We start from the raw sequence: 27,400 nt of genomic DNA on the forward strand, positions 1-27,400 counted from the left end.
CGACAAAAACAACAAACAAACACCCCTCCTAACTGACCCACAAACAACTCTAACTTACCTAAGCGTAAACAAAAGGAAACAAAAGACAACACCTTACCTTCCTCCCTGTCTATCCACAAAAATACACACAAAACCCACTCCCAAAACAAACGGCAGCCAACCCTACTCTGGTGAAATATATACACAGTGTTACAATAATTTACAAAAGATAGATCTAGCATCAGTATTCAAAAAGGGGCAAACACAAACTCGTAGTCGAAATAGGAATGGATCAAAGTCAAAACCAGGCAAACAGAATTCAATATACACAATACAAATCACAGCACAAAACAAAGCTCCCTAACAGCGTACACAGACACGTATTTATGATTCCCGCCGAGATGATGTAGACGAAGTGGTGACAGAAAACACATGGACTGGATGACGGACTGGACTCAGGACGATGAACAAACACACGAACTGGTACATGGAATGAACTCTAGACGAGTGAACAAACATGGACTGGAACAGATTGCAGAACCTATAAATTTACAGAGATAGAGAGAAAGAGAGAAAACACACACATACACAGCACAGCGTAACACTATGCACAGTACCAGACTCCCTCCTACAGGGACCTGGACAGAATCGCGCACAAAATAATGCGCTTCGAGCCAAAGCCGGATGGCTCAAATGAAATCTATTCGCACCTAAAAGACATAGATTTCTTTTTGCAAAGGTTCCCCAGAGCTACAGTAGATGACAGAATCTACCTGATCAGAATGACATCCAGCAGGGAAGTCAGCAGTTTCATTGAACGGCAACCTAACTATGTCAAGAGACAATATGATGTGCTCTGTGATGCTTTGGAGAAGGAGTTCTCCAATCAGCTGTCACAGGCAGGACTGATGACAGCGCTGCAAGTTAAACAACAAAGGCAGGAGTCACCCCATCAGTACTATCACTGCCTTAAGCTTATTTCGGGCCCCGAAATGAACTGGGCATGGAAGAAGAGTTGGATTTCAAAACACTGTTTGTCTTAAATCTCCATCCCAACACTAGTTATTATCTAGGGGTTGCAGCATGTCCACGCACCCTGTCTAGCAAACAGCTGCATGACTTAGCACTCAAAGGCTTTGTAAAAGACCAGCAAACTTTAAATCAACGGCCAGAAATGCCACCAAATTTTAGCCATTATACTCTGCCTTCCCCTATGGAGCTAGAGGAAGCCCCTAGGGCTGAATCATGGTATCCAAAACCCGCTCCATCTCACAGGCTTACAGAAAATCAGGAGAATAATAAACCTTTACAATCCAATAGAAGTTCTCCTCACTCCAGTCCTCACTGGTCAGATGAAACTCAACATCACTCAAACCCCTGTGTTAATGTCAGGGCACCCTCAGAATGAATTCCCCGCCAGCAGGCATGAGAATCCACTACCCAAGGAAAATATTTTGGACCAGAAATGGCCCCAAAACTCTCACACACGTGACAAAACCCTAGACAAAAGCCCCTGTCCTAACTCGACTAACGAGAACAGGGAACAGGGCACCAGTGTGAAAGCTCAGATGATGCGAATGAGTCTGAAGTATTTGGAATTAGCACAGAAATTCCAGTAACCGCTGAACAGGTGTTTTCGCACCTGTGTAAAGAGGAGTGTCAGACAGCTGACCTCTTCTCAGACACCTCAGGTGAAACTGAGCATGTCCCAAGGACCCCTGCAATTCAGACTTGCACATCTGACCAATTTAATACTATTTCCACTACAGCCTTGGTACTGTAACAAATGTGTATCCTTAAAATCACTTACCTGTTCGCTGTGTAATCTACTTGCCTGGTTTGTGCTGGTGGGTGGGATTAGTCAAGCCTGGTGTAGAACGTCCTCAATGTTCCTAGAGAGAACTGCAGAAACTAGATGACTAGGGTGAAGCCCATCCCGGCGGTAGAGGGCAGGACGTTCCTAAAAACACCCCTAGTGGCTGACGTAGTCCACACCGACAGATCTTACCCAGTGGGGTCAGCTGAAAAGAGGTTGAGACGACATTTTTTCTTGACATCAGTTGACGGTCAAAATATGGTTGAATTTTTAGCAGTCTCTTTTCTGATGTCATTTTGATGTCTAATTCATGTAATTTTAATAACAAGTTTCTTTAAAACCATACTTTAGTCATACTTTGTGATGTGTATTTAATGTTTCACACCAGACGTCTGTATTCGTAAGATCACATGTAAACATAAAGAATGTCAAATATGAAAGATCTAAAAAAGATGTTTAAAAAATACATGCCCAGTCTTAATCATAACATATATGTGAAAGTGCGAAAAGGAGTAGTGTTTATGATCCAGAACTAATCACCAACATCAGCTCCTGACCTCACTATGGTTTATGTGGCTGAATGCAATCAAATACACACCGCAATGGTTCATCTCCTGTTAAAGCCACATAAACCCAGGATTAATACCATTTCAGTTTAATATAGCTTTCTCCGTATGGAGAATAGGATGCAAATGGACACTGCATGTATAAGTTCAACCTGGGTAATTCCATCTGGTGAAGTGTACATTCTTGGATAAGACATTTATTCACACACACACACACACACATGCACATAAATACATACACCCAAAAACAACTTTCAAGTAAGTACAAAAGTTTTAATATTTGTACTCGTGTAAATACAGTGTCCAGGGCCAGAGCAAGCAGCAGGCAGGAAAGCATTGTGGGTTTAGTGCAAGCGTAAAAGAGCAAAGGGCATTGTCGTATAATGAACAGTACATGGGTCATTCTGTGAGCATCTGCATAGCTAAGACAACAGTGGTAATGTTTACTGAAAGCACTCTTCTATCTGAGAGGAGGAAAGCATTTAAATAGCCCTACATCTGTACACTATACATTTATACACCTTATAACCTTAAAGAAGATCCCTGTTTACTCTACAACCAAATAACTACACGTTTACATCTGCCACATGTGTAGTATCCTGTTGAATAAGGCATAGTCTTTTACACCTTCTTGATCTACATCGTGCTCAGCTTATTAAAAAAAAAAAAAAAAGAAAAGATTCTCCATGCACAGACATCGGTAACGCTTTTTGCATTCAGAAAACTCACACATGGCCTAGTACTGTACACACAGCTACAGTTATGAAAGGTTGAAAAGAGCATACAAAGATACAGAGGTTCTCCTTCACTCTACTGAACCTAGAACTTTAATATCTCCACCCTACCTCTAAAGGTTTGTAGACACACCTTATGTGGATATTTAATTGGGCAAACATCGATTTTACAATCCCCAGAGAAAAACATTGACAAACTGAGTTTACAATCTCCATGCTCAATGCCAAGTGCTGGCAAGTGGAGTGTAAAGCCCATCAGTTGTGCAGCTGATTTCTGGAGTGATGGTGCTCTACTGAATACATTTGGGACAAGCTGGAGTGCCAGAATTAATGATCTAATATTAGTGCCTGACCTAATGTTAATATGGATGAATGCCATCACACCTTTACCTAAAAGAGTAGAAGCTGTTACTGCATCAAAAAGGAACAGTCTCCTGATTATTTTAAAAGAAATATTGGACAAATGGGTGTCTACATGCATTTGGCCAAAAAGTGCATCAAGACAAGGGGAAATTCCACTGATTTATAATATAAAATTCATTGTTAAGACATAAACTGTTATTCACAGTGGTTAAAGGAACACTAGGTATTATGTTTACTTAAAATTACAGCTTCAAAATCATTGTGATGCTCCACTGAGCTGTAATAGAGAATAGAGCCTCTATTGTTGCTAATCTGAAATCCACGCTGTACACTGCAGTACTTTCAGTACAGTGCTGTAACAGTGAATTACACTCTGTTACTGTAGAGGGAGCCCAGGAGCAAAAACACAAAAACAACAACAAAACAAAAACTTGATTATAAGGATTTTTTTTTGTAAATATTAGTGAAATATTCCCTCTGATAACAACAACACTGTCATTGTCCAAAACAGCACATCTCAGTTTTCTAAATTCAGGTCATCTCAACCCCTCTGAAAGACAGAATTGTACAAAGCTAAACCCTAACCCCATAGTTTTCAGTGTTCTTCATCCGATTGCGTCCAGCCTTCTGCTCAAGGCACTCTTAAAGGTTTTCCTTCTGAAATCAAGTAATGTCCAAAGTCTCTGTGTTTCCATTGGGTCACGATTGCAGCATTTCTGTCAATTCTAATAGATAACATAGTCCATATGAGCACAGCACAATCTTGAGCTTCTTGAGGTTTTACATTGTAACGTCCCAAAACAACAGAGAAACTCAAGGATCTAATTGCAGGAGTTTTATTTAAGGTTAGAATTAAGTGAATCGTAGAGACGTGAACGGTCCAGATGGGTTTATTCCAGTAAGCGTAGTCAGGGAAGCTTGGGTCACACCGGGGAGGCAGAGTCCAGAGATTATCCAAGGGGCTAGGCGAAAGACGAGTCCTAAGGGGAAAAACAGAGGTTGAAACACCAGAAGGCAGAGAAGATAAATTGACAGGTTAGTTAATCTCATGATAGGGGTAATACTTCACAAGGAAGAGAGAGGAGAGAGGAAACTTAAAGGCTGCAAATGGGGTGTGGCAGATGAGGTGCAGATGTAACTAATTAATACTCAGGAGAGTTGGAGCGCGAGTGGTTCGTAACAGTACCCTCCTCCCGACGGGCGGCTTCAGACGCCCTGGAATGCCCTCCCCTTGGTCTACCTCGCCTTCTAGGAGCTGGACGGTCTGGGTGATCTGCATGACAGTTGTCGATGAGTGCAGGGTCCAGGATATCCCCAGCAGGTACCCAGCATTGCTCTTCTGGGCCATAACTCTGCCAGTCCACGAGGTATTGGATGTGTCCACTTCGTCTGCGGGAGTCCAGTAATGTCCACACTATGTATGCAGGTTGATCTCCAGGGGTGGAGGAGGACGGAGATCGGTTCCAATGGCAGAAACAGGACTGTAGAAAACAGGTTTCAATAAGGAGACATGGAAGGTAGGATTCATTTTATATCGGGGTGGTAGTTGTAGCCGGTAGGACACCGGGTTGACCCGTCGAAGTACCTTGAAAGGGCCAATTTACCGGGGACTGAGTTTCTTACAAGGTAGTCTGAGATTCATGTGGCGTGTGGATAACCAGACCCGCTGACCGGGGTGGAATACCAGGGTGGGATTACGGCGACGGTTGGCGTAGTCCTGCCGAGTTCGGAATGCTCGTCTTAGGTGGACATGGGCCTTCTCCCATGTCCTGCCACTATTGCGAAACCACTCGTCCAGTGCTGGGATGACCGTGGGTGTATTATCCCATGGGAACAACTCTGGTTGGTAACCGTATACACACTGGAAAGGAGTAAGGTTAGTTGCTGTGTGAGTGAGTGAATATCTAGCATATTTTGCCCATGGGAGGTATTTACTCCAGTCACTCTGGGAAGTGCAATATTGGCGGAGAAAGCTTCTTACTTGAAGACTTCAAGATGTAAACTGTGATTGGGCTCCCTCTAGCCAATGTCTCCATTGTTCCAAAGCCAATTTTATGGCTAGGAGTTCTCAGTCACAAACATCATAGTTTCTCTCCGCAGGCAGTTGTTTCTTAGAAAAGAAAGCACAGGGATGTAACTTAGAGGGGTTACCTGACCATTGTGAGAGGATGGCTCCTGTGCCCACCTCAGAAGCATTCACTTCCAGCACAAATGGTAGGTCGGGATTGGATTGGCCGAGAAAAGGGGCAGAGGAGAATTCCTTCTTCAGATGTTCGAATGCCATGTCAGCGCTAGATGTCCAGGTAAGTTTCTGTTTGGAATGTTGTTTGAGTAGATTTGAGAGGGGAGCAACTAAAAAAAAAATTGAAAATTGAAAGGGGTAAAAGTGCAGTTTTCAAATGTCTGAGCTGCAGCTTTAATTCTAATCTGTGTTTTCTGCATTTAGCTACTTTTAACGGTGTTAGACCAATCAGAGGCAACCAGACACTGAGCTGTGGACATGATCACAACCACAAGAGATTAGACCAGCATTCAGAATTAACATCCAATCTTCTTAGTCTTAAACACAAGATTGAATCTTATAACTGTTTTTCGCTGGATGGCCAAAGTGCAGTGTTTTAGTATTGAGCTTAGGGCCATGAAGACAAATCAATAAATACATTTAATAATAATTAGGCAAGGCAAGTTTATTTATCACTGTGACCCTGAAATGGAAAAGCGGAAAAGAAGATGAGATGAGATGAGATGAGAAGTTTATTTATAGAGCACCTTTCATACAAGAGCAGTTCATAGTGGTTCACAGAAAAAAAAAAACTTTAAATTAAAAGTAAGAATAAAAAAGTCCATTAAAACAATTAAAATAGTGCAATAACAGGAAATACATTAAAAAGAGTAAAAGAAAACATGATAGAAATGATTTAAAAAATTAAAATGATGCAATAAAAGAGACACTGCTTCTCCATGTTTAGTTTTGACCTGAGGCAGGACTAACTGACTAGTTCCTAAAGATCTGAGAGCCCTGCTCGGCTCATATATCTGTATCAGGTCTGATAAATACACTGGTCTTACCCCATTAAGACATTTATAGACCAGTAATAACACCTTAAAGTCTCTTCTGTATCAGAATGCTCTCCAGTGTAAGGATTTGAGGATGGGTGTGATGTGATCTTTTCTTTTGCTCCTAATGAGAACTGTGGCAGCTGCATTTTGAATCAGCTGAAGCTGTTTAATGGTCTTTCTTGGAAGTCCAGTTAAGAAACCATTACAGTAATCAATCCTGCTACAAATAAAAGCATGGATAGGTTTCTCCAGGTCTGGTTTAGTCAGAAAACCTGATGACTAATCTTACTGATGTTCTTAAGATGGTAAAATGCTGATCTAGTAACTGCTTTTGCATGACAACTAAAACGGAGATCTGAGTCCATTAATACACCAAAAAAATTTAATTGTTTTAATGGACTTTTATTATTTTTATTTTTACTTAAAATGTAAAGTTTTTTTTTCTGTGAAGCACTTTGAATTGCTCTTGTATGAAAGGTGCTCTATAAATAAACTTGCCTCAACACTAAAACACTGCACTTTGGCCATCCAGCGAAAAACATTTATAAGATTCAGGCTTGTGTTTAAGACTAAGAAGATTGGATGTTAATTCTGAATGCTGGTCTAGTCTCTTGTGGTTGTGATCATGTCCACAGCTCAGTGTCTGGTTGCCTCTGATTGGTCTAACACTGTTAATAGAAGCTAAATGCTGAATTCACAGATTAGAATTAAAACTGCAGCTCAGACATTTGAAAACTGCACTTTTATTTTTTTCAAAATGTGATTCAAATATAAAAAGTACTATTTAAGACCTAGTTTGTACACCCAAGACAGGAGATTAAGGTGTGACCTGATTAAAGGTGAACATTATTGTACCTTTGTTGTCAGAGTTAAACTGAGAGCACCTCGATCCATGGTGATACACGCACAACTTTAATCCACACACACACAGCACAGGCTTTTATATACACCACACACACACTGCTATTGGTCAGCACTGCTAAACTAAATACAAACACCCTCTCAGTCATCCACCTTTTACCGTAACAAATAAAAACAAAGTCCAGTTTGATCCTGATTGATGATGCAATTTCACACAAATCTCCCCTAAAAAGGTACTAATACATTTTCTAACAGTGTATTAAATATGTAAAGTGTAAATGTAGATATATTTATTTATGCACTCCATAACTCCAGACAACACAGTTACACTGGCAACTAGGCACTTTATACCTATCTGGCCCACGCTTGGCATTGGGCATGGTGACATCAAGCTCATCTGTGGTTGCAGTTCATACACACACTAGTTATACACACTGCATGACCTTAAAAAAGCAGAATTTACTCATTATGAGTGGCGTCTACCAAAGTTTCAACATGTTTGGAGGGAGTATCTTGAAGTCAGGAGGCTACAGTTTTGACACGGTGAACTCGGTCAGTTCCCCCTTCAGCACAAGCTGGAATGGCACGAGCCAACAACCCAACACAGGAGCTGAAGAGCGGCGGTAATCAGTGGTGTTGCTCCTATAACACACACAGGAAGTTGATTTAGCGCAGGAACATCAGGAACACGTTCTGTAATCAAACATCTTACATCTTTACAGATTATGTTTTACCAGGTCGCCATCTCTTGTTTATCCTTGATCTTGATCACTGAACCTGGCAGTTCCTCATATTCAAGATTGGCTGTTCCTTTAAAAACAGATAAAGATGAAGGTCACTGTTGTTGTAGAGCACAGAGTGTTCAATAGTGTCGTCAGAAAGAGGCAAGCTAAGGCAATCTTCCCGGTACGTCAAGACGTCCATTCAATCACATACCAATGTCTGTGGATGTTGGTTGGCATTTATGAGGTTAGAGAATAATTACAGGACCCTGAGATTAAGAGAAATGTGGTATAAATGTTGCTTATTATTATTATTATTATTATTATTACTAATATTATAAATATTTCTCTTGTTCATTTATTCATGTTCTATAACTGGTTCATTTTGATCAGGGTCGTAGTGGGTCCTGAGCTTAGGCGCAAGGCAGTAAAATCTCCTGGACAGGGTTCCAGTCCATCACAGGTCTGTTATTATTATTATTAATTCATTGTCCGTAACTGCTTATCCAGTTCAGGGTCGCAGCGGGTCCAGAGCCCACCTGGAATCACTGGGTGCAAGGCAGAGGGGGGGCGTCAGTCCTACACAGGGCAACACACAAACATTTTTGAGTTGCCAATCCACCTACCAGCATGTGTTTTTGGACCGTGGGAGGAAACCGGAGCACACGGAGGAAACTCACGCGGACACAGGGAGAATACATCAAACTCCTCACAGATAGTCACCCAGAATGGTCCCTGGAACTGTGTGACTGTGACACTACCTGCTGCGCCACCGCACCATCCATCCATCCATTATCTGTAATCGCTTATCCAATTTAGGGTCACGGGGGGTCCAGAGCCTACCTGGAATCATCGGGCGCAAGGCGGGAATACACCCTGGAGGGGACGCCAGTCCTTCACAGGGTAACACAGACACACACACATTCACTCACACACTCACACCTACGGACACTTTCGAGTCGCCAATCCACCTGCAACGTGTGTTTTTGGACTGTGGGAGGAAACCGGAGCACCCGGAGGAAACCCACGCGGACACGGGGAGAACACACCAACTCCTGCCACCGCACCCATTATTATTATTATTATTATTATTATTATTATCTTTTTCATCTCTACCATCTCTCTACTCACAGTGCTATGGTGTGTCGGACAACGTGACAGATCTGAGGTGTGTGTTTTCCTCCAGAGCATTAAGCTGGTCAGTGTTGGGTTAGCAGTGAGCATGTGTGTGATTACGAGGAGACACTAAAGACTGGGGAGAAAATTCTGCACAAAATTGGGGATAAAAAAAAATAAACCCCTAAAGTAGTTTTAATAAGACCTTCACCTGTCGCTGCCTCTGGAATGAGACCCTGATCTTCAGGAAGTACAAAATAAATGGAAAAGATATTGATGTTGGCCCATTTCTATAGATACATTAATCACAAAGCTTTCTTCTTACCTAAAGTCCCTTTAATATTTTGATTAGTTGGTTGCTGCTGAACAGAGGGCCACAGAAAAGTCTCTCCATTCTTCTTATGACGGAAGAAAACAATGCGTATGCTTCCCATGGTGACGTCCACTTCATTGTTTCTTATGACCAGAGACACACTGCAGACATAAATAAATGAACATAGAGAAATATGCCATTATTAATTTCAGCAGAATTGTTTTGCTAATGTAAACACACACCATACAGTAAAATTAATTAATTAATAGTTTAAACTGTACTAATTATAAATATGGACTATACAAATATTCCTAATGTCCATTTCTTGTCAGTCTTATCTCTAGGGAAATGTTTCTAACAAATGAATAAAAATAGCCTTGAAGCATAAAAGGCTGCTTTTTCTGTGTGAACGCTTTTCATTGACCATCACTGAATAAACTGTCCTTATTGTCATTTTTACCCTGGTTTTGTACCTGGCTGTCTCATGATTTGTCGGACCCTGTTTCCACGTGAAGATGGCATGATTCAGACCGTCGGAGTAACGGATGTTATTGGTGTTCAGCGTCAGGGAATGATTTGTTTTGTAACGAAGAACAATATGTTTGAAACCTTTTGAGGAGAGCCTGCCGTTCATAGAGAAATCTGAGGATGGGTCTGTTAGGAGGCAGAGCTTAGAAGCTGCAGGTACATCATAACAAAGGGGCTTCCTCTGATTAGGGGCAGAGATCAAGAACCTCACACCATTCACTGAGAGAGAGACAGAGAGAGAGATAGCTGTTGAAGAATGCTATTTCTTCACCAGTACTTTGTTTGTTCACTAGCAGCAATGAAAAGAGATTATGTGTGATTAAAGGTGATATACAACCTAAGGGAGGATGACGATGAGGCTGAAGAATGCGAGCTGCAGAGTCTGACAGCACTACACCACCATTAGCAAATAAAGAATGGGGGCCTTTTGTCTTGACTACAACAACAAAAGCAAAAGGTAAAATCTGATTATAATTTTACAGACATTTCACTGAATCTAACTCATTTTGGTTTTATTTACACAGTTAAACCTGCAGTGACAACCTTAAACCAAGCAGCACTATGTAATATCTAAGGATTTATAACCTCTCTGGTGGAAATGTGTAACTGCACACATTAAAAAAAAACATTATGTACCTTGGTTAAAGGAGCACTGGGTAAGATTTGGAATTTTGGCAAATGAATTTTTCTACACACACTGTTCATTTTCTCAGCTCCACTGTCCACAGGGGCACTTTGTAGTTCTACAACTACAGACAGTAGCCCGTCCCAAATACATAACAGCTCTGTGAAAGGGGGCTAACAAAGTATGCAGAGCAACATGTGGGCTACAGTTTGTAGTTGTAGAACTACAAAGTGCTCCTTTATGGTCAGTGGAGCTGAGAAAATGGACAGTGTTTGCAGAAACTGAGGCGATGTTTTTCATGTGACCTAAAAGGGATTCGGTTCATCGCCAACTACTGCCACACGGTTCCACTGTAATGTTCCACTGTAAACAACTCCCATGTTGTTCCAACAAATGAAGAATCATATTCACTTCTAGACATTTACATTATTCTTCATATCTCACAATATTATTGAGGAGCAGATGTCTGTATATTAAAATCTCAAATTCATTTAGGAAAAAAATACATACTTGAGGAAAAAAGAGGTACAAAACTGCGGGGGATTGGTGAAACTCTTGGAGCTGATGCAGAGGAAACATGATTATTACACACTGAATATCCAAAGGTTTTTAGACATCTTAAAGGATGTGTTAACACTTTACTTTAAGAACCACTGTAGACTCAGGACTTAAAAGTACTACATATTGTTCCTTCAATCTGATAATTGAGGATCATTATGTCCCCCTGACTTGTTTAATCCTACTTCTCTCAATGTTTAGGAAATCTCTTATACAGTGCAGTTTTAAATTTGTTTTAAAATATTTTTCTCTCTGGATAAGGCATATAAAAAGAGCTGTAAACAGATAACAACAACAACAACAACAATAATAATAATAATTACACTTATATAGCACCTTTCATAAACCCAAGGACACTTTACAATCAACATAGAGAATAAAATAAGAAATGTACAAAATAATAATTACTCATATCCTTTGCATATAATGGTCTTGCTTTTTTTTTTAAAACGGGCACAGTTTTCGACAGCTGACCTTTTCCTGAGAAAAGAGCACAATTAAGAAATATTTTTTATTTCCTTGAACCATAATTCACTGAAAGAACATTATATAATATATATTCACTTCTAGACATTATTCTTCATATCTCACACTATTATTGACGAGCAAATGTCTGTACATTAAAAAGAAATGTATTTAGGAAAAAGTATTAACTTGACATACTAGGTGATCCCTTGATGATGCGGGAAACTACCGTATTTGGAGCTAATGCAGAGAAAATATGATTATTACACACTGAATATCCATATGTTTTTAGACATCTTTAATGATTAACACTTTAACTGAGAAACCACTGGAAATTTGAGTTGCTTTCTACTCCATAGAAAAGCATTACACACTCTGGAACAGCTGCACATGAGTTTACGATCACTGTGCTCAGTGCTATTCATTTTCACAGCCCGGTGAGATTCTACTCCCTAGTGGCGGGGTATTTTATATCCCTCTAGACCACATTTGGCACAGAGGAATACAAGATTAGACTCATGTACAGCTGCTTCACAATCGATAAATGCCTGTGTCTGTGGGTTCCATTTAGACACTTACGTGACTGCTGTCTGTGGCTCCTCTGTGTTTTTTCCCCTTCTTTGGGTTTGTTTGCCACCTGTGTCTCCTCTTCTTGGGGCTTGGTGACCACCATTGAGGTCAATGGTGTCACAAACTTATATTTAAGAGCGAGATCCAGAGCATCTCCCCTGATTTTCTCTTTCTCCTGTCCACTCAGAGCCACCCTTAAAGACAGGACTGATAATGCTCAGTGTGTTTTACGGATACAAACACGTCCATTAACTTGCTTATTCACATTCTTTCTGCAACTCCATCTCTCCAAAAATGCAGCTGCACGTAGCATTGGGGGTGGGGGGAAGGGGGCAGGTTGAGAGCACAAATGCTTCCATAACCATGCAACTATGCTAATGTAATACATAAAACAGATATTTTTTAACAAGATAAATAAAAAAAAATGCCTTTTTGGACAGATTTCTTTCCATTCAAACTTTGGTCTTAAGCAAAAGTAATAAAATAATATTTTTGTCATTTCTTGACACTTTATTATCATTAAAGCCTGTTATTTTCTGTTCATACCAAACTTCAAAACTGAAGCCCTGTATTAAAGCGACTAATGCCAAAATATGTGTGTCGTTATAGGGACAGAAGAGACGACATTCAGTTTTGTAAAATATAGAGCAGAAAGTGAAAGACACGTGTGACACATAAATTCCTTTAAACACGAAGACGAGACTGTGATAAATTAATTACCTTAACACCATTTAACACATTTCTGTTCGAGGCTCCAGATGTGGAGCAGAGCTCGGCTGAAATTGATGTAAAGTGTATCCCATTTCTGCTCTGAGTTCCAACCCCTTGAACCCTTTGATCCCTTTTGATCACCTACAATAACGTCATCATACGTCATCAAAGTGCACACTTCAAGTAAGGGATTATTATAAGAATTTAAACAGGGGGAAGACTGTGGATGACATTTTTTAGGTCCAGCAAAAAGAGGATGTCTGGTCACCCTACTGTATACCTTTCTGGCATATACTTGGACTTCCGCTCGCTAGACTATGTCAAGTTGTGTATGCAAGTTGTATACTCTATAAATAAAATTCACAAATTAACTGTCTCCATAGATTTGGATGTACATTGAAAATTCTAACACACAGATACACGCGCACGCACGCGCACGCACACACACACACACACACACACACACACACACACACACACACACACACACACAGAATACAGAAGATTGCAGTCCACTCACTCTTTCTCCAGTAGCTGTTTGATTGTGAGATAAGCCCAGATTCTCTCAATGAAGTTCTCATGTTGTGGCAAAACTCCTGCCAAGTCTTTGGTGAAAACAAAATCCTGGTAGATCATGTTACTGTTTCTCTAAAAAGCGGAGAGAAGAATAGACCACTAAAGCGTCATCGTAATTCTGCAGGGGGTGTCATGCTTATATCAGGATGTCTGGGTTTAAAGCAACACTAGGTAGTATATTTACCTTATAATTTGCTTTAAAAACATTATGTAACAGGGAGAAAAGAATACATCACTGCTGAGACTGCACTATGTAACTTTTGCAAAAACCAAATCTTATCTAGTGTTATTTAAACCTGGATCACCAGTACATCACAGGGCATAGCTGTATCATATAGATGTTGTTTTTGGGTTAAATCATCTGTCAGTCTGTAATGGCCTTTATTTAGCCCAAAAATTTACTCATTGTCTGTAACTGTTTATTCAGTGCAGGGTTGCAGTGGGTCGGGAGCCTACCCCGGAATCACTGGACATAAGGTGGGAACACATGCCGTCAGTTCTTCGCAGGGTGACACACACTCACACATTCACTCATACACTCACACCTTTGGACACTTTTGAGTCAGCAATCCACCTACCAACCTGTGTTTTTGGACCGTGGGAAGAAACCCACGCGAACACAGGGAGAACAAACCAAACTTTTCACAGACAATGACCTACAGCAGGGCTCTAGCCCAAACATACATGGCCCTGATTTGGTCCAAATTTAGCACAACATGGATGTGTTTTCTGGACACGTCACGTTTCAATCAGATTTAAACAGAGTAGGATTTCTTTTTCTAGACTTATTTTAATATTTCTCTGTTCCACCCAAACTCAACATTGTATAGACGTCTGGCCAAATTGTTTTTTAATAAGTTACTTGAAGCGTGATTTCATTTCAGTGTGCATGAGTGTTAGCATTAGCTTGTAGCATGTAGCATTATTCATATGTTTAGTGTTTAAGGATTTTGTAATTCAGAGCAGTGGATTAGAGACTATAGAGCAAAACGCATGCACTCTAACAAAAGGGATGCTCTTACCGAGATGGCGATGACAGTTGTTTGTAAAGATTCGAGGCTGTTGTCTGTGATTTGTCCGGCTACTACGATCTCTGAGCCATTGTAGTAGTGGCTGAAAGTGGTCTGGGTGAGATTTCTTGCTCCAGTGTAGTTCAGCTGAATGTCAGTTAACAGTGGAGTGGCTACTTCCTCATAGAAACCCTACAGAGCATGAAAATGGTGCTGAAACTCTGAACAGTCGAAGCAATGACATAAATTTAACCAGAAACTACTACCTGCAGCTGTAGATCAGCATCTGAATCCTCATAGATCCGAACAGCACGTCCACTGTTTTCCAAAGCCATCTTCTGCAGGAATTCAAAGTTAACGTCAAATCCGAACCCCAGGCAGTACAGAGGAAACTTCCCTCCGATGGCCTTTTTCACATTGGCCTGAATCTTTATCGGATCACTTTCACCTGAAGAGAAGGAGACAATGGAAAACTATGAAATACTGATGTGTATGGAGACCTCACTGTGTTTATTGTATTTGAGCCTGTTTTTGCCTGTATTAGGAGCTCCATCTGTCAGCAGGATGAGGATGGAAGCGGATCGTTCTCTTTGATGTCTGTTGATCATCTCCACTCCCTTTAGCACTGCATCGTTGATGTTTGTGTCTGAAGGACCCAGGATAGTAGATAAAACATTAGATACTGTCTGAAAAGCTCTACTCTCTCTCCTTTAAAGCACTTTATTCTATATTATCTGCTGTATAGTTTAATTCTAAAACATGAACAGGAGGAATCTCACATCCGCGATCTCTAATCATTCTCACAAAGTCCTTGGCCTTTTGCAGGTTTCCCTCTGAGGCTGGGAGCAGTTCAGGATTCCAGACGTCTATGTGAGAGTCAAAGGTGACCAGCCCAAAGTGATCTTCCTCAGAAATATCTCCCAGGATCTTCAGCAGTGCTTCACGAGTCTGAAACGAAAAGAAGTCATCAGCAAGTCTGTACACTGAAAGGATAAGATAAGGGTATTAGATCAAAAGTAAACCCTAGAGTGGAGTTCACCTGCTGAATCTTCCTTCCAGACATGGAGCCACTTCGGTCGATTACAAACACCACATTTTTCGGGATGCGCTGAACGTCTGTGGGTGCAAAGTAGTGAACGAAATAACCTTCTGATGCCTGACCGGAGAGAGAGGAATAGACAGGAGTGTTACACCAGCCTTACTTCTTATACTCAACTCATCAAGTCAGTGATTCTTTTGCAGCTGTTTATGAGACATTAATACATAAAGATGTATGACATGGACCCTGACAAATACCTGAAGAGCTCCACTGGGGTTTTGTCTCTCCACATCGTAGTTTATAATCAAATCTCCTTTCAGTCCTGTAGGTCCACAAACATCGCAGTTCGTCTGCTGCTCCCGAGTCGGGTAGAAGTTCACCCACACCTGTAGTTTCACAATCATCACAAAACTCAGGCCAAGAGAAGCGAAGGACTTGGGACTTGCAAAGCACAGTGTCGTTAGTCCTCACCTCTTTATCTGATCGTGTAATGGTCACAGCATTGGCCAGTTCTTTAGTGTTCAGTCCTCCATTCACCGCCAGGAAGGAAATACCTGGATTCTCATGGATGTACACATCAATCTGACAGAGACGTATAAACAACAATCAGAAACACCTTCAGATCTGTCACAAAGTACAACAATACATAGTTTACACACTGTGGGGCAAATAGGATCTGCTTATGAAATCAGATTTTTAGAACCTAGTGCCCACTCTGCAGGTTGCAAGTGACTAAATCTGATATTAGTGTACATACTGTAGTCTTATTGATTGCATTTAAATAAATTGCATTTATTGTCATAGTAATAGAGCAATCTGAAGATGCTAAAGGCAGGAAGCTAAGAAGCTCCACTCATGCATGTTGAAATGTCTGATGTGATTGTTCAAACTGAACCTTGTGTTCAGATTAGATCAGATCTACAACCACCTTATGTCTGATGGGATTCCGATTCCATGAGGCCGTTCACACTGCGGAAAAGCTGTCCTCAAATCAGACATGACCAGAGACCAGACAGAAGGAGCTAATGATTGTGGACTTCACCTTAAAATCTGCCACCGTCTGCATTGGCTGGGCGTTGATGAGCAGCTGATATTGTCCGAGTTGTCGCTTTAGCAGCTCCTCGTAGGTGAGTTCAAACGTTACTTTACTGAAAGCAGCCACAGTCACCGAGGTTTTAAACTCCTCCAAGGTCCGTCCCACTGAACTGGAGAAAAAGGACCACACAGAACAGCAGACAACTGAGCTGTAGTAATCATCAGGAATGTGACAATCCAGTAATCTATCTGCTCATCCAACATTTCCTCTGAACTAAAAATAAATAACATTATGTTCCCACTATGCAAAATAACTCCAGAGCATCTTTTTTCTTCTTGTGCTTTTCTACAGAGTTTATACACATTGTGCTTGTGCAGTTAAATATTTTGTATAATGTTTACCTGACGATTCCTGCACTTTCTCCTCGAGACACGGCCTGACTATACTGCTGCTGAGCCTCTTCTTTCTCCTTCACAACTCCATCGTACATCTTCCCCTCCATGGTCCTGGAAATAATGCACTATTTCATCAAAACTGAATTGTCAGATATGATGGTTTAAATCTGAATGAGAACAATGTTGAAATGAGGCATGTTTACTCACATCCTGAATCTGTTGATGAAGGCATTTTTGGGAATCTGGACCTGAAAATGGACTTCTTTTGACTCATTGAGACGGTTTGCCACTCGGCTGGTGATGATAGTGATGGCATAGCGGCTGGTCACTGTGGAGTTTATGTGGAAGCTGTAGATGTCTATTTCATTTTCCTGCTGTGGAGAAAACATGGTAAAATGGTTTTATATTTTCTGTTTTTCCGATTTCTGCTATTTTAGGACTCTTGATAAACATACAGTTTATACCCAGTAGTACTCTATAGTAAATGGACCTCCGTTCTCATGCCAAGAATCTACCAGGTCAAAATAGGGTAGCAGTGGAACTGGATGACCAATTTTTCTCAACAAAAATAGACAGTAGCTAATCAATTGAAAACGAGAAACATGACAACATATTTTGCACTTTTAATCAACGAATAAATCACTAAACAATAATGAGAAAGACTGATAAATGACCGCTAATTTGAAAACGTAAATAAATGTACCCTGCTTGTACAGTTGTCAAGTAAACGAGAGCGGCCGAGCGGGATAGTGGAGGAATCGACTCCCTACAAATCGATTCTACGAACGTCTGGGAGTCGTTCGTATGCAATATTGACCAAGAGTTGAATCTCCTGGAGTCGACTCAGTCTCGGTTTGCAGCGTACTGTGAACTAAAAATCATCATCTTTTCCATATTCGTGTCAGGGTCGCCGTGTGTACTAAAATTGTTGAAGTTAAATAAATGCAGTAAATGTATTCGAAAAAAGTGCCCATATTTCTTCGGTAATTTTTTTATATTAAGTTTTTAACATAAATTTTTAAACTATTATTAATAAAATTAGTTGTAAATAATACCTCGAATACGTAGTTTTTTTTTAAAAAGGCTAATGTTTTAAATGGACAAAAACTACACAAAAATATTTTTTAGATTTCTGCGACCAAATCTACACTAAATCTAGCAGTAAGTACATTACTAAAACACACATTTTACACAAAAGGTTTAGATTGAGATCCAATACAGGCCTCTCTAATGTTTATGTGACATGCTATATTGCAAATAATATTTTCCAGAAAATAGATTTACAGCTTCCTTCTTCAGCTCACCTTATTTAGTCCCGAAACAGACCAGACGAGTAAGAATCCAAACACCGTCAGACTGAGAGCAGCGCGATCCATGGTGATACACATAACTGGATCCACACTCTCTCACACACATACATATACACACACACAATCTTTTAAACACACCCCACCCACTCTGTTATTGGTCAGCACCAGTAAAAAAAAAAAATCCTTTTCAGACACTTCCAACTACTTGGTGTTTTTAAAACAGATTTCTACTGAAAGTTATTCCACTTACATTTACATCACTTAGCAGAGCAACTCACAGAAGTGCTTAGTGTACAGACAGAATGTGTGTAAAAATACATTAGAGTGCAAACTCCCTCTGAGCCTCAGACGTGGGCCAGTGCCTTCCACAGTGCAGTGAAGGTCCAGGGGCTCTGGGTTCAATACCCACATCAGGTTTTCCCCCGGTGTCTGTGTGGGTTTCCTACTGGTGCTTTGGTTTCCTCACACTCTCACACACACACACACACACACACACACTAGACAAGACAGTATTACTTTATGTAACATCTTTGTTTTACTGGAATCATGTCATGAACAATGTGTTATATAAGAAATGCTCTGAAAAAAATTTACTGAATTCCTGTGGGAGGTGTTGGAGCAGCGTTTGTGATCCAGAACTAATCATCCTCACCGGATTTCACTACTTTTTATGTGGCTGAATCAATCAAATACTCACAGCATACACCCAAAATCAACTTCCAAGTAAGCAGAAGAGGTTTAATAGTTGTGCTTGTGTAAATACAGTTCTGCCGGAGCAAGCAGCAGGCAGAAAGGACCCTGAGGTTTAAGTATAAGTGTAAAAGAGCAAAGAACATCATAGTATAATGGACAGTACATGGGTCATTCTGCGAGCGTCTCCATGCTCGATGCCAAGCGCTGGCAAGTGGAGAATAAAGCCCATCAGCTGTGCAGCTGTTTTCTGCAGTGATGGTGCTCTACTGAATACATTTGGGACAATACCTTATGGATGAATGCCATCACACCTTTTCCTAAAAGAGTAGAAGCTGTTACTGCAGCAAAAAGGAACAGACTCCTGATTATTTCAAAAGAAATATTGGACAAATTCATATAAAATTTATTATTAAGACAAAAACTCATTTACAGTGGTTAAAGGAACACTAGATATTGTTTTTCCTCAAAATTACAGCTTGAAAAGCATGATGACACTGTGCTGTAAACGCAAAATCAGGATATTATTTACAGTACATATACACTAGGATTTCACATAAATGTCGACAGGCTTGGCTTATGTACACCTATGTACAGTGGCTATGTACAGTCATGTGTGCCATTAATATTGTGGTAATAGTAAAAACGTGTACAGTTCGTAATATTAAGGTCAAGTCTGTACAAACAAACCAGGCTTAAACATAGCAAAATAACTATGTACAACCCCAATTTCAATGAATTTGGGACATTGTGTAAAACATAAACAAAAACAGCATACGATGATTTGCAAATCCTTTTTCAATCCTATATTCAACTGAATACAATACAAAGACAAGATGTTAATGTTAATTTTTAATGTTAAAATGGATGCACTTTATTGTTTTGAATTTTTTTTACACATATTCCCTCATTTTGAATTTGAGGCCTGCAACATGTTCCAAAAGAGTTGGGGCAGGGGCAACAAAAGACTGGGAAAGTTGACGAATGCTCAAAAAACACATGTTTGGGTTTCATCATCTACAGCCCATAATATCATCAAAAGATTTAGAGAATATGGAAAAATCATAAGCGGCAGGGCCGAAAACCAACATTGAATGCCGGTGACCTTCGATCCCTCAGATGGCACTGCATTAAAAACATCTTTCTGTAACGTATATTACCACATGGGCTCAGGAACAGTTCTGAAAACCATTGTCAGTGAACACAGTTCATCGCTCCATCTACAAGTGCAAGTTAAAACTCTACTATGCAAAGCAAAAGCCATATAAAAAAGCCACCAGCTTCTTTAGGCCCGAGCTCATCTGAGATGGACTGACGCATCTGTGGAATACAATACAAAAACAATAACGTTTATCCATTTGAACATTAAATATCTTGTCTTTGTAGTGTATTCATTTGAATATAGGTTGAAAAGGATTAAAGGGTAAAGCGCTCTTTTCCCAGACACAGTAGTTTTAGAGTGGACCTTGAAGGACAGAGGACAGAGTTAGAGTTCAGAGAAAAACAGCAAGCACACAGAGACATCTATAAAGACATACACCACTGTGAACAAATCAGAGACCACTCTTCAGCTGTTTCATTAGAAATTAATGAAAGATATTTGGAAAAATGAAAATGTTTAATTAAAAAATTGTACATACTTTATTCAAGAGGCTGATTTCACTTTTCAAAGAAATGTGCTGCCTCAAATTTATCTCAGTTTGCACTTTTTTTTCTCCAGATCTAGGTCAATAATAAACACCCACTCCGTGTGGTCAGTCCAGTATTCTAAAATACACAAGCCCTGTCTTTGTGCCTATTTCCCTTCCATTTGGTTCTGCATGATTTCTGGCCCAGAGTGTTGAGCTGTGCTTCGTCACAATGGAAGGCTTTTAATATCTCCAGTACTTGACTTTCTCCTTCTGTATCCAAGTAAATCTCACATAAAATCTTCTCAAAAGATTTTTTACATTTTTTGTGCATTTGTCTGAAATATTGACTGGACATTAAATAAAGAGTGGATGGTCTCTGATTTTTACACAGTTCTATATCAGGTTAAAAACAATGTTGGAGAAGGATGGAGAAAACAGCAGACAGTGACTCAACTCAGAACTATACAACAAACATAACGAAACAGAGAGGCCTTGCGTAATGGCTGGCACGAGCAGATGGTTTGGATTAACCGAGCCAGAGTCCAGTTTCAGTTTCAATTTGAGTGTTTACTTTAAGCATGTCTCGATTAGTTGAAGTTCCTGAGAAAGACATTGGTACTCTTGCACATATGATGTCCATTTACAGTTAGTTTCCTGTGTTCTCTGGAGTGAACTGTGCTCACTTCCTCATGGTGTACACAGCTTTAAACACCTCTATATTTTGGTTGAAATACTTTTGACCCACAACTCACTAACATTCTGCCAGACAATAATGGCTCAACAATTCATGTGTCTCTTGTTCAGACATGTTAATAATCCTTTCACACACCTCACATGTACAGCATACTGTTGACGCCCAAACCCAGAAGTTCTTAAAGTTTAAAAATCATAGTTGGAAGAGAACATGATTTTAGGATTCTCATGGATGCCTGTCCAAGCTGGGAATCGAACCCTAGACTCTTGGTTGGAAGGGGTCACCTGCGGAGCTCCTTAGTTGAAAGCACAGATTATAAACTTGTATTTGTTTAATTTTCTTTTTAAATCCTTTGTGGTCCCCAATTCTTTCCCCCAATCACACAGTGCCCCCAGCCTCAGTGGAGGATGAAGCGAACACATGTTTCCCCTGAGACATGTGAGGCCAACCGACACACTGCTTCTCATCAAAATGCTGTTGATGTCACATCAGCCAACAGATGCCCGTCCTAGCTAGCACCATGAGCAGAGATACTGGGGAGAGGGAGACGTCCTAACTACACTGAGTGAGGCCAATTCACTGCTGCCCTGCCCAAAAAGTACAGTCTTGTTTCAAATGTAGGAGATCCGGTGAATATTCTTATGATTATAATTTAAATGCCATGTAGTAAAGCTGACATAAATGGAAATAATTGTTTAAAGCTATGAATATAAAGCATTATAAATTCAATAATTTTGAGTGCAATTAAGGATATAATTTCATAATTACAATAAAACAATGTTGAAAGTGAAAATCAAAGCAAAACATTGATACTGAATCGTGGCTCTGGGAAACTCGGAAAATCCAAACTTTCGTCACAGTGCCATAAGCCTCTGGTCTTCGTACAAAGAAAGGATGGTAAAAACTCCAGGAAAAAGGAAGTAAGCCTTAGTGCTATGAGTATTTTTTTAACAAATAATGTTCTATTCTACAGAGAATGAACTTTCTGTCATTTGATCCACAAACTTAAACTCTTCTGTTTAGAAATTAATGTTTTTCCACAGCAATGCTAAAGATGACGTGAAGTTGTGACACAAAATCCAGTGTCCAAACTGATCATATAGTGCTAAATCTCCTGTATAATTACTGAATTTTAAATGCACTATAACTTTAACATAGAAGGGGGGAATATATTTATGTAGCCCCCAGTTAAAACGGTTCCCCCTTTTATTCCCAGTATAAAGATGAGTTAGTTCACTGTAATTACTTTGAACTGATCAAAAATAATATCTAATCTGAATATTTTTCATACTTTAAATTGCCCTATAACTTTAATATAGAAGGGGGAACGCTGTAAAGATTAGTTTGTTCACTGTAATGACTGTGTGAACTGATCATATAGTGAGATTGGATTTTAATCATTTTTACACTTTTCATTGCACTCTAGCTTCAATATTGAAGGGGGAACAAATTCCTGTAGCCTTCAACTATAATGCCCCCCCATATTCCCAGTATAATGGTGAGTTAGTTCACTGACTTACTATGTGAAGTTACTATAAATCACCAAGATCATTAATTATACATTTAATGCACTGTAACTTTAATACAGAGGGGAGAATATAGTTCTGTAGCCCCCAGTTAAAATGGTTCCCTACTGTATTCCTAGTATAAAGGTGAGTTGGTTCACTGTAACATACTGTCTAAACTGATGATATGGCGATACATATTTTGCAGAAATCTTACACTTGTAATTGCACTCTATCTGTAATATAGAAGGGGAACACATTTCTGTAGCCCCCAATCAAAACGGTTTCCCCCATTTTCCCAGCATAAAGATGTTGGTTCACTGTAACTTACTTTGTGAACTGATCTAATAGTGATATCTAATTTGGATACATTTTACACAATAAATTGTGCACTATGACTTTAAAGCTGGATACAGAAATGTATTCCCCCTTCTATATTAATGTTCTCCAGCTTCAGTGTTCATTCATTCATGGTCTGTAACCACTTATCCAGTTCAGGGTCGCGGTGGTTCTGGAGCCTACTCCGGTGACACATTCACTCACACCTATGGACAATTTTGAGTAGCCAATCCATCTACCAGTGTGTGTTTTTGGAACGTGGGAGGAAACCGGAGCACCCAGAGAAAACCCACACAGACACAGGGAGAACACACCAAACTCCTCACAGACAGTCAAGTAATCAACAAGCATTTGAAGTACAAATATACACATACACGTATGAATAGATTTTTGCTTATTTTTCTGTAAATTCGCTTACAAATATTAGTTGCAGGTTGCGTTTACTTTTGTACCTTTCCCCAAATACATCAAAACTAATCATAACACCAGCCGATGCTCCATCAATGAGAAATGTTCATACCCAGTGGGCACAGGTCAGTTGAAAACTGATTTCCCTGACATCAGCTGACGGGCGAAATATGGTTGAATTTGGACATCTCTTTCCTACGGAAGGCCATTGGGCTCAGAACATGTTGGATTCTCTGTGTTAACACAAAGTATAATTTTGTGTTAACATGCAAAGATATAATTTATATATAACTATTAAGGTTTCAGTTGTCACTAGTGAAATATACATTTCTGACAATTGAACCTCCACGTGTAAATTGAAGTCTTGATTTCATGATAAAACGATTTAAAGCTAAAATAGCCCAATTTACTTTCTGATATTTTAAAATATATTTAAGATATCTTCAATAAGGGATTTAAGATACTTTTAATAGGAATTATGACAATGAATCTGAACAAAAGGCATATCGCTAATTTACTTTTTGCCTAGTCGTAATTTTAGATATCTGAAATGAAAGTTTAAGACAGTCAGTAATTAATTTCAGATATTTTGTATTGGAGTTTCCATTGAACTTAATGGTAAATTTGACATCATTTACACTAGCCAAAATGTAATTAAAGATATCTCAAATTGTTATTTCGCCCAGTAAAGCATCCGTACACTAGTAATGCTAGGGAATTCAAAATGGGATTCCAAATGTTGCTAAACTGCTGCTGTCTACGTTTGGTGTGTAAGGATTTTTTTTCCTAATAAGTTGTAATTTTAGTCGATCGTGTAAATGTTTTGTTTTCATGTAGTTTTTATAAGCTAAAAATAATGATCAATATTGCCATTTATTATTCTTAAACAAGATAGTTCTAATATACATTTACATTATTCTTCATATCTCAATTTTATTGACGAGCAGATGTCTGTACACTAAAATCTCAAATTTAAGAAAAATACAAACTTGAGGGAAGTTGAGGTACAGGACTGCAGAGGATTGATGAAATTCTTGGAGCTGATGCAGAGAAAACATGTTTATTACACACTGAAAGTCCATAGGATTTTAGACATCTTTAAAAATGGATTAACACCAACTGAGAAACCACTGTGTATTTGAGTACATTTATACTCCAGTGAAAAGCTTTTCTCACTCTGGAGCAACTGTCATTACAGTCAAACAGAGCATAACAATGATGTTGAAGCTAAAAATGTTTATTTAAAAATAAATCCCAGTGTCCCTTTAATCTGATGATTGAAAAATCTTTTAGAAAATGCAGTTCAAACACTTTGTCTGAATAAGACAAATTATATAGAGAAGAAGATAAGAAACAGAAGAATAAATACTTATCCATATAACCCATCCATGTAATTCTCCTGTTAGTATTCGGAATCTGGGCACATTTTCCGATAGTCGACTTGCTTCTGAGGAAAGAGCACAATCAAAAAAGTATTTTTACTTCCTTTAACAAAAATCACTGAAAGTACAAAGCAAACACTGAGCTGGGTTAAATATCCAGGAAATGACATTGTAGGATGTTTAAAGAATTTATTTGTAAATTATGGTGGAAAATAAGTATTTGGTCACCCACAAACAAGCAAGATTTCTGGCTCTCACAGACCTGTAACAACTTCAAGAAGCTTGTTTGTCGTCCACTCGTTACCTGTATTAATAGCACCTGTTTGACCTCGTTATCTGTATAAAAGACATGGAGCCACTTCGGTCGATTACAAACGCCACATTTTTCAGGATGCGCTGAACGTCTGTGGGTGCAAAGTAGTGAACGAAATAACCTTCTGATGCCTGACCGGAGAGAGAGGAATAGAAAGGAGTGTTACACCAGCCTTACTTATATTCAACTCATCAAGTCAGTGCTTCTTTTACAGCTGTGTTTATGAGACATTAATACATAAAGATGTATGACATGGACTGACAAATACCTGAAGAGCGCCACTGGGGTTTTGTCTCTCCACATCGTAGTTTATAATCAAATTTCCTTTCAGTCCTGTAGGTCCACAAACATCGCAGTTCGTCTGCTGCTCCCGAGTCGGGTAGAAGTTCACCCACACCTGTAGTTTAACAATCAGCACAAAACTCAGGCCAAGAGAAGGGAAGGACAATGATATATAAAACTTGAGATTCGCAAAGCACAGCGTCATTAGTCCTCACCTCTTTATCAGATCGTGTAGTCGTCACAGCATTGGCCAGTTCTTTAGTGTTCAGTCTTCCATTCACTGCCAGGAAGGAAATACCTGGACTCTCATGGATGTACACATCGATCTGAGAGATGCATAAATAACAATCAGAAACATCTTCAGATCAGTCACACAGTACAACAATGCAGAGTTTTGTACTGTGGAGCAAATCAGATCAGCTTATGCAATCAGATTTTTAGAACCTAGTGTCCACATTGCATGTTGCAAGTGACTAAATCTAATATTAGTGTACAGACTGTAGTCATTGATTGTTATAGTAATGATTCAGGCATTAGTTGCCATAGTAACGATGCAGGTATTGGTTGTGATAGTATTCATGCGGGCATTGGTTGTCATAGTAACAGAGCGATTATGAAGATGCTGAAGGCAGCAAACTCCGCCCCTGATTAAATTTGAATCATATTTACAACCACATTCAAATGTGGTTCAAACCCTATTGGAATCCAAGTCCATGAGGCCATTCACACTGCAGAAAATTTGTCCTCAAATCTGACATGACAAGAGCCCGGACAGACGGAGCTGATGAATGTGGACTTCACCTTAAAATCTGTCACCGTCTGCATCGGCTGTGCGTTGATTAGCAGCTGATATTTCCCAAGTTGTCGATTTAGCAGCTCCTCGTAGGTGAGTTCAAAAGTCACTTTACTGGAAGCAGCCACAGTCACCGAGGTTTTAAACTCCTCCAGAGTCCGTCCCACTGAACTGGAGAAAAAGGACAACACAGAATAGCAGATAACTGAGCTGTATTAATCATCAGGCATGTTATAATCCAGTAATCCATCTTTAACTGCCATTAATAATAAGTATGATTATGGTTGGAGTTTTGTGTGTTTTTGTTTGTGGATTGTGTTGATGTGTTTGAGTTAACACACAGTAGGAATTACTTTTTGTAGTGCACTGACATATTTTGGTGTTGCAATTTTTTCCTGCCAAGATATGCATCAAGAGCATTTATACTCTGCTTAAAGATTGTGGGAGATTTTAAAAGCTGATGTTACATACACATTTGTTCTTGCAGTTCATGTTCAAGTGGACTCATTCCCCATTGGTTGTATGCAGCTATCGAGGTATATTTATTTAGCTGTTTGGGTGTGTATATTTGCTCCTGCACTGTGTATGTATGTGTTTATGTGATTTCAATGTGTGTTTTGTATTATATGCATTTAAACAGTTCGATGGCGGACTTGATGTCAGCAAATCTTTAAGGAGAAGAATAAATCCATCAGTAACTGAAGGACTGTAGTGTTGTGTATTGCCTGGAGAGAGTGAAAACATCTGCTCATCTAACATTTCCTCTGAACTAAAAGGCATTAATCAAGGGTTTGTTCCCACTCTGCGAAATTTCAGCTTCCACCTGCAGCCTTCATACCCTTCTAAACCATGCTTGGTATTATATTAGGCTCATGTGCAGCTGGTCCAGAGTATCTTTTCTACAGAAGGTATACACATTGTGTGTGCTGCTGAATATTTTGTAAAATGTTTACCTGACGATTCCGGCACTTTCTCCTCGAGACACAGCCTCACTATACTGCTGCTGAGCC

General features: G+C 39.5%; 1 protein-coding gene across 7 annotated transcripts; it reads right to left on the minus strand.

The window, feature by feature from the left end:
* Positions 1-2,651: 2,651 nt before the first annotated feature.
* Positions 2,652-25,064, minus strand: LOC136696190 (inter-alpha-trypsin inhibitor heavy chain H3-like). Of its 7 annotated transcripts, none has more exons than XR_010802586.1 (24): positions 24,610-25,064; positions 23,733-23,853; positions 18,348-20,363; positions 17,251-17,417; positions 17,050-17,154; positions 16,655-16,817; positions 16,084-16,194; positions 15,870-15,998; positions 15,613-15,729; positions 15,353-15,521; positions 15,109-15,219; positions 14,840-15,021; positions 14,586-14,765; positions 13,508-13,635; positions 12,286-12,470; positions 11,905-11,946; positions 11,650-11,721; positions 11,194-11,244; positions 10,396-10,494; positions 10,004-10,277; positions 9,543-9,691; positions 8,114-8,189; positions 7,843-8,021; positions 2,652-4,438 (listed from the first exon to the last, which is right to left on the minus strand). XR_010802586.1 is itself a non-coding variant. In XM_066670371.1 (24 exons), exons 3-23 carry the CDS (start codon positions 18,429-18,431, stop codon positions 7,907-7,909), a joined length of 2,709 nt encoding a protein of 902 aa, XP_066526468.1. In that variant the 5' UTR covers positions 18,432-20,363; positions 23,733-23,853; positions 24,610-25,064; the 3' UTR covers positions 2,652-4,438; positions 7,863-7,906. The 7 variants fall into 7 exon arrangements, 6 of the variants coding, with proteins under 6 accessions (XP_066526468.1, XP_066526469.1, XP_066526466.1 ...); XM_066670371.1 differs by having other exon boundaries at positions 7,863-8,021; XM_066670372.1 differs by lacking the exon at positions 2,652-4,438 and having other exon boundaries at positions 6,066-8,021; positions 17,251-17,414.
* Between the last annotated feature and the right edge of the window lie 2,336 nt (positions 25,065-27,400).

Source organism: Hoplias malabaricus, chromosome 5 (genome assembly GCF_029633855.1).
Source record: "Hoplias malabaricus isolate fHopMal1 chromosome 5, fHopMal1.hap1, whole genome shotgun sequence".
Classification (NCBI taxonomy): Eukaryota; Metazoa; Chordata; class Actinopteri; order Characiformes; family Erythrinidae; genus Hoplias; species Hoplias malabaricus.

Bases quoted from the DNA above. Each gene is read 5' to 3' on its own strand.
- LOC136696190 (XM_066670371.1), bottom strand. From the start codon at position 18,431: ATGTGTATCACCATGGATCGCGCTGCTCTCAGTCTGACGGTGTTTGGA. The intron at 16,195-16,654 runs GTGAAGTCCACA...CGTCTCTGTCAG, and splicing joins AGACGGTGGCAGATTTTAAG to ATTGATGTGTACATCCATGA. The intron at 10,278-10,395 runs GTTGTATATCAC...TCTCTCTCTCAG, and splicing joins TCATCGTCATCCTCCCTTAG to TGAATGGTGTGAGGTTCTTG.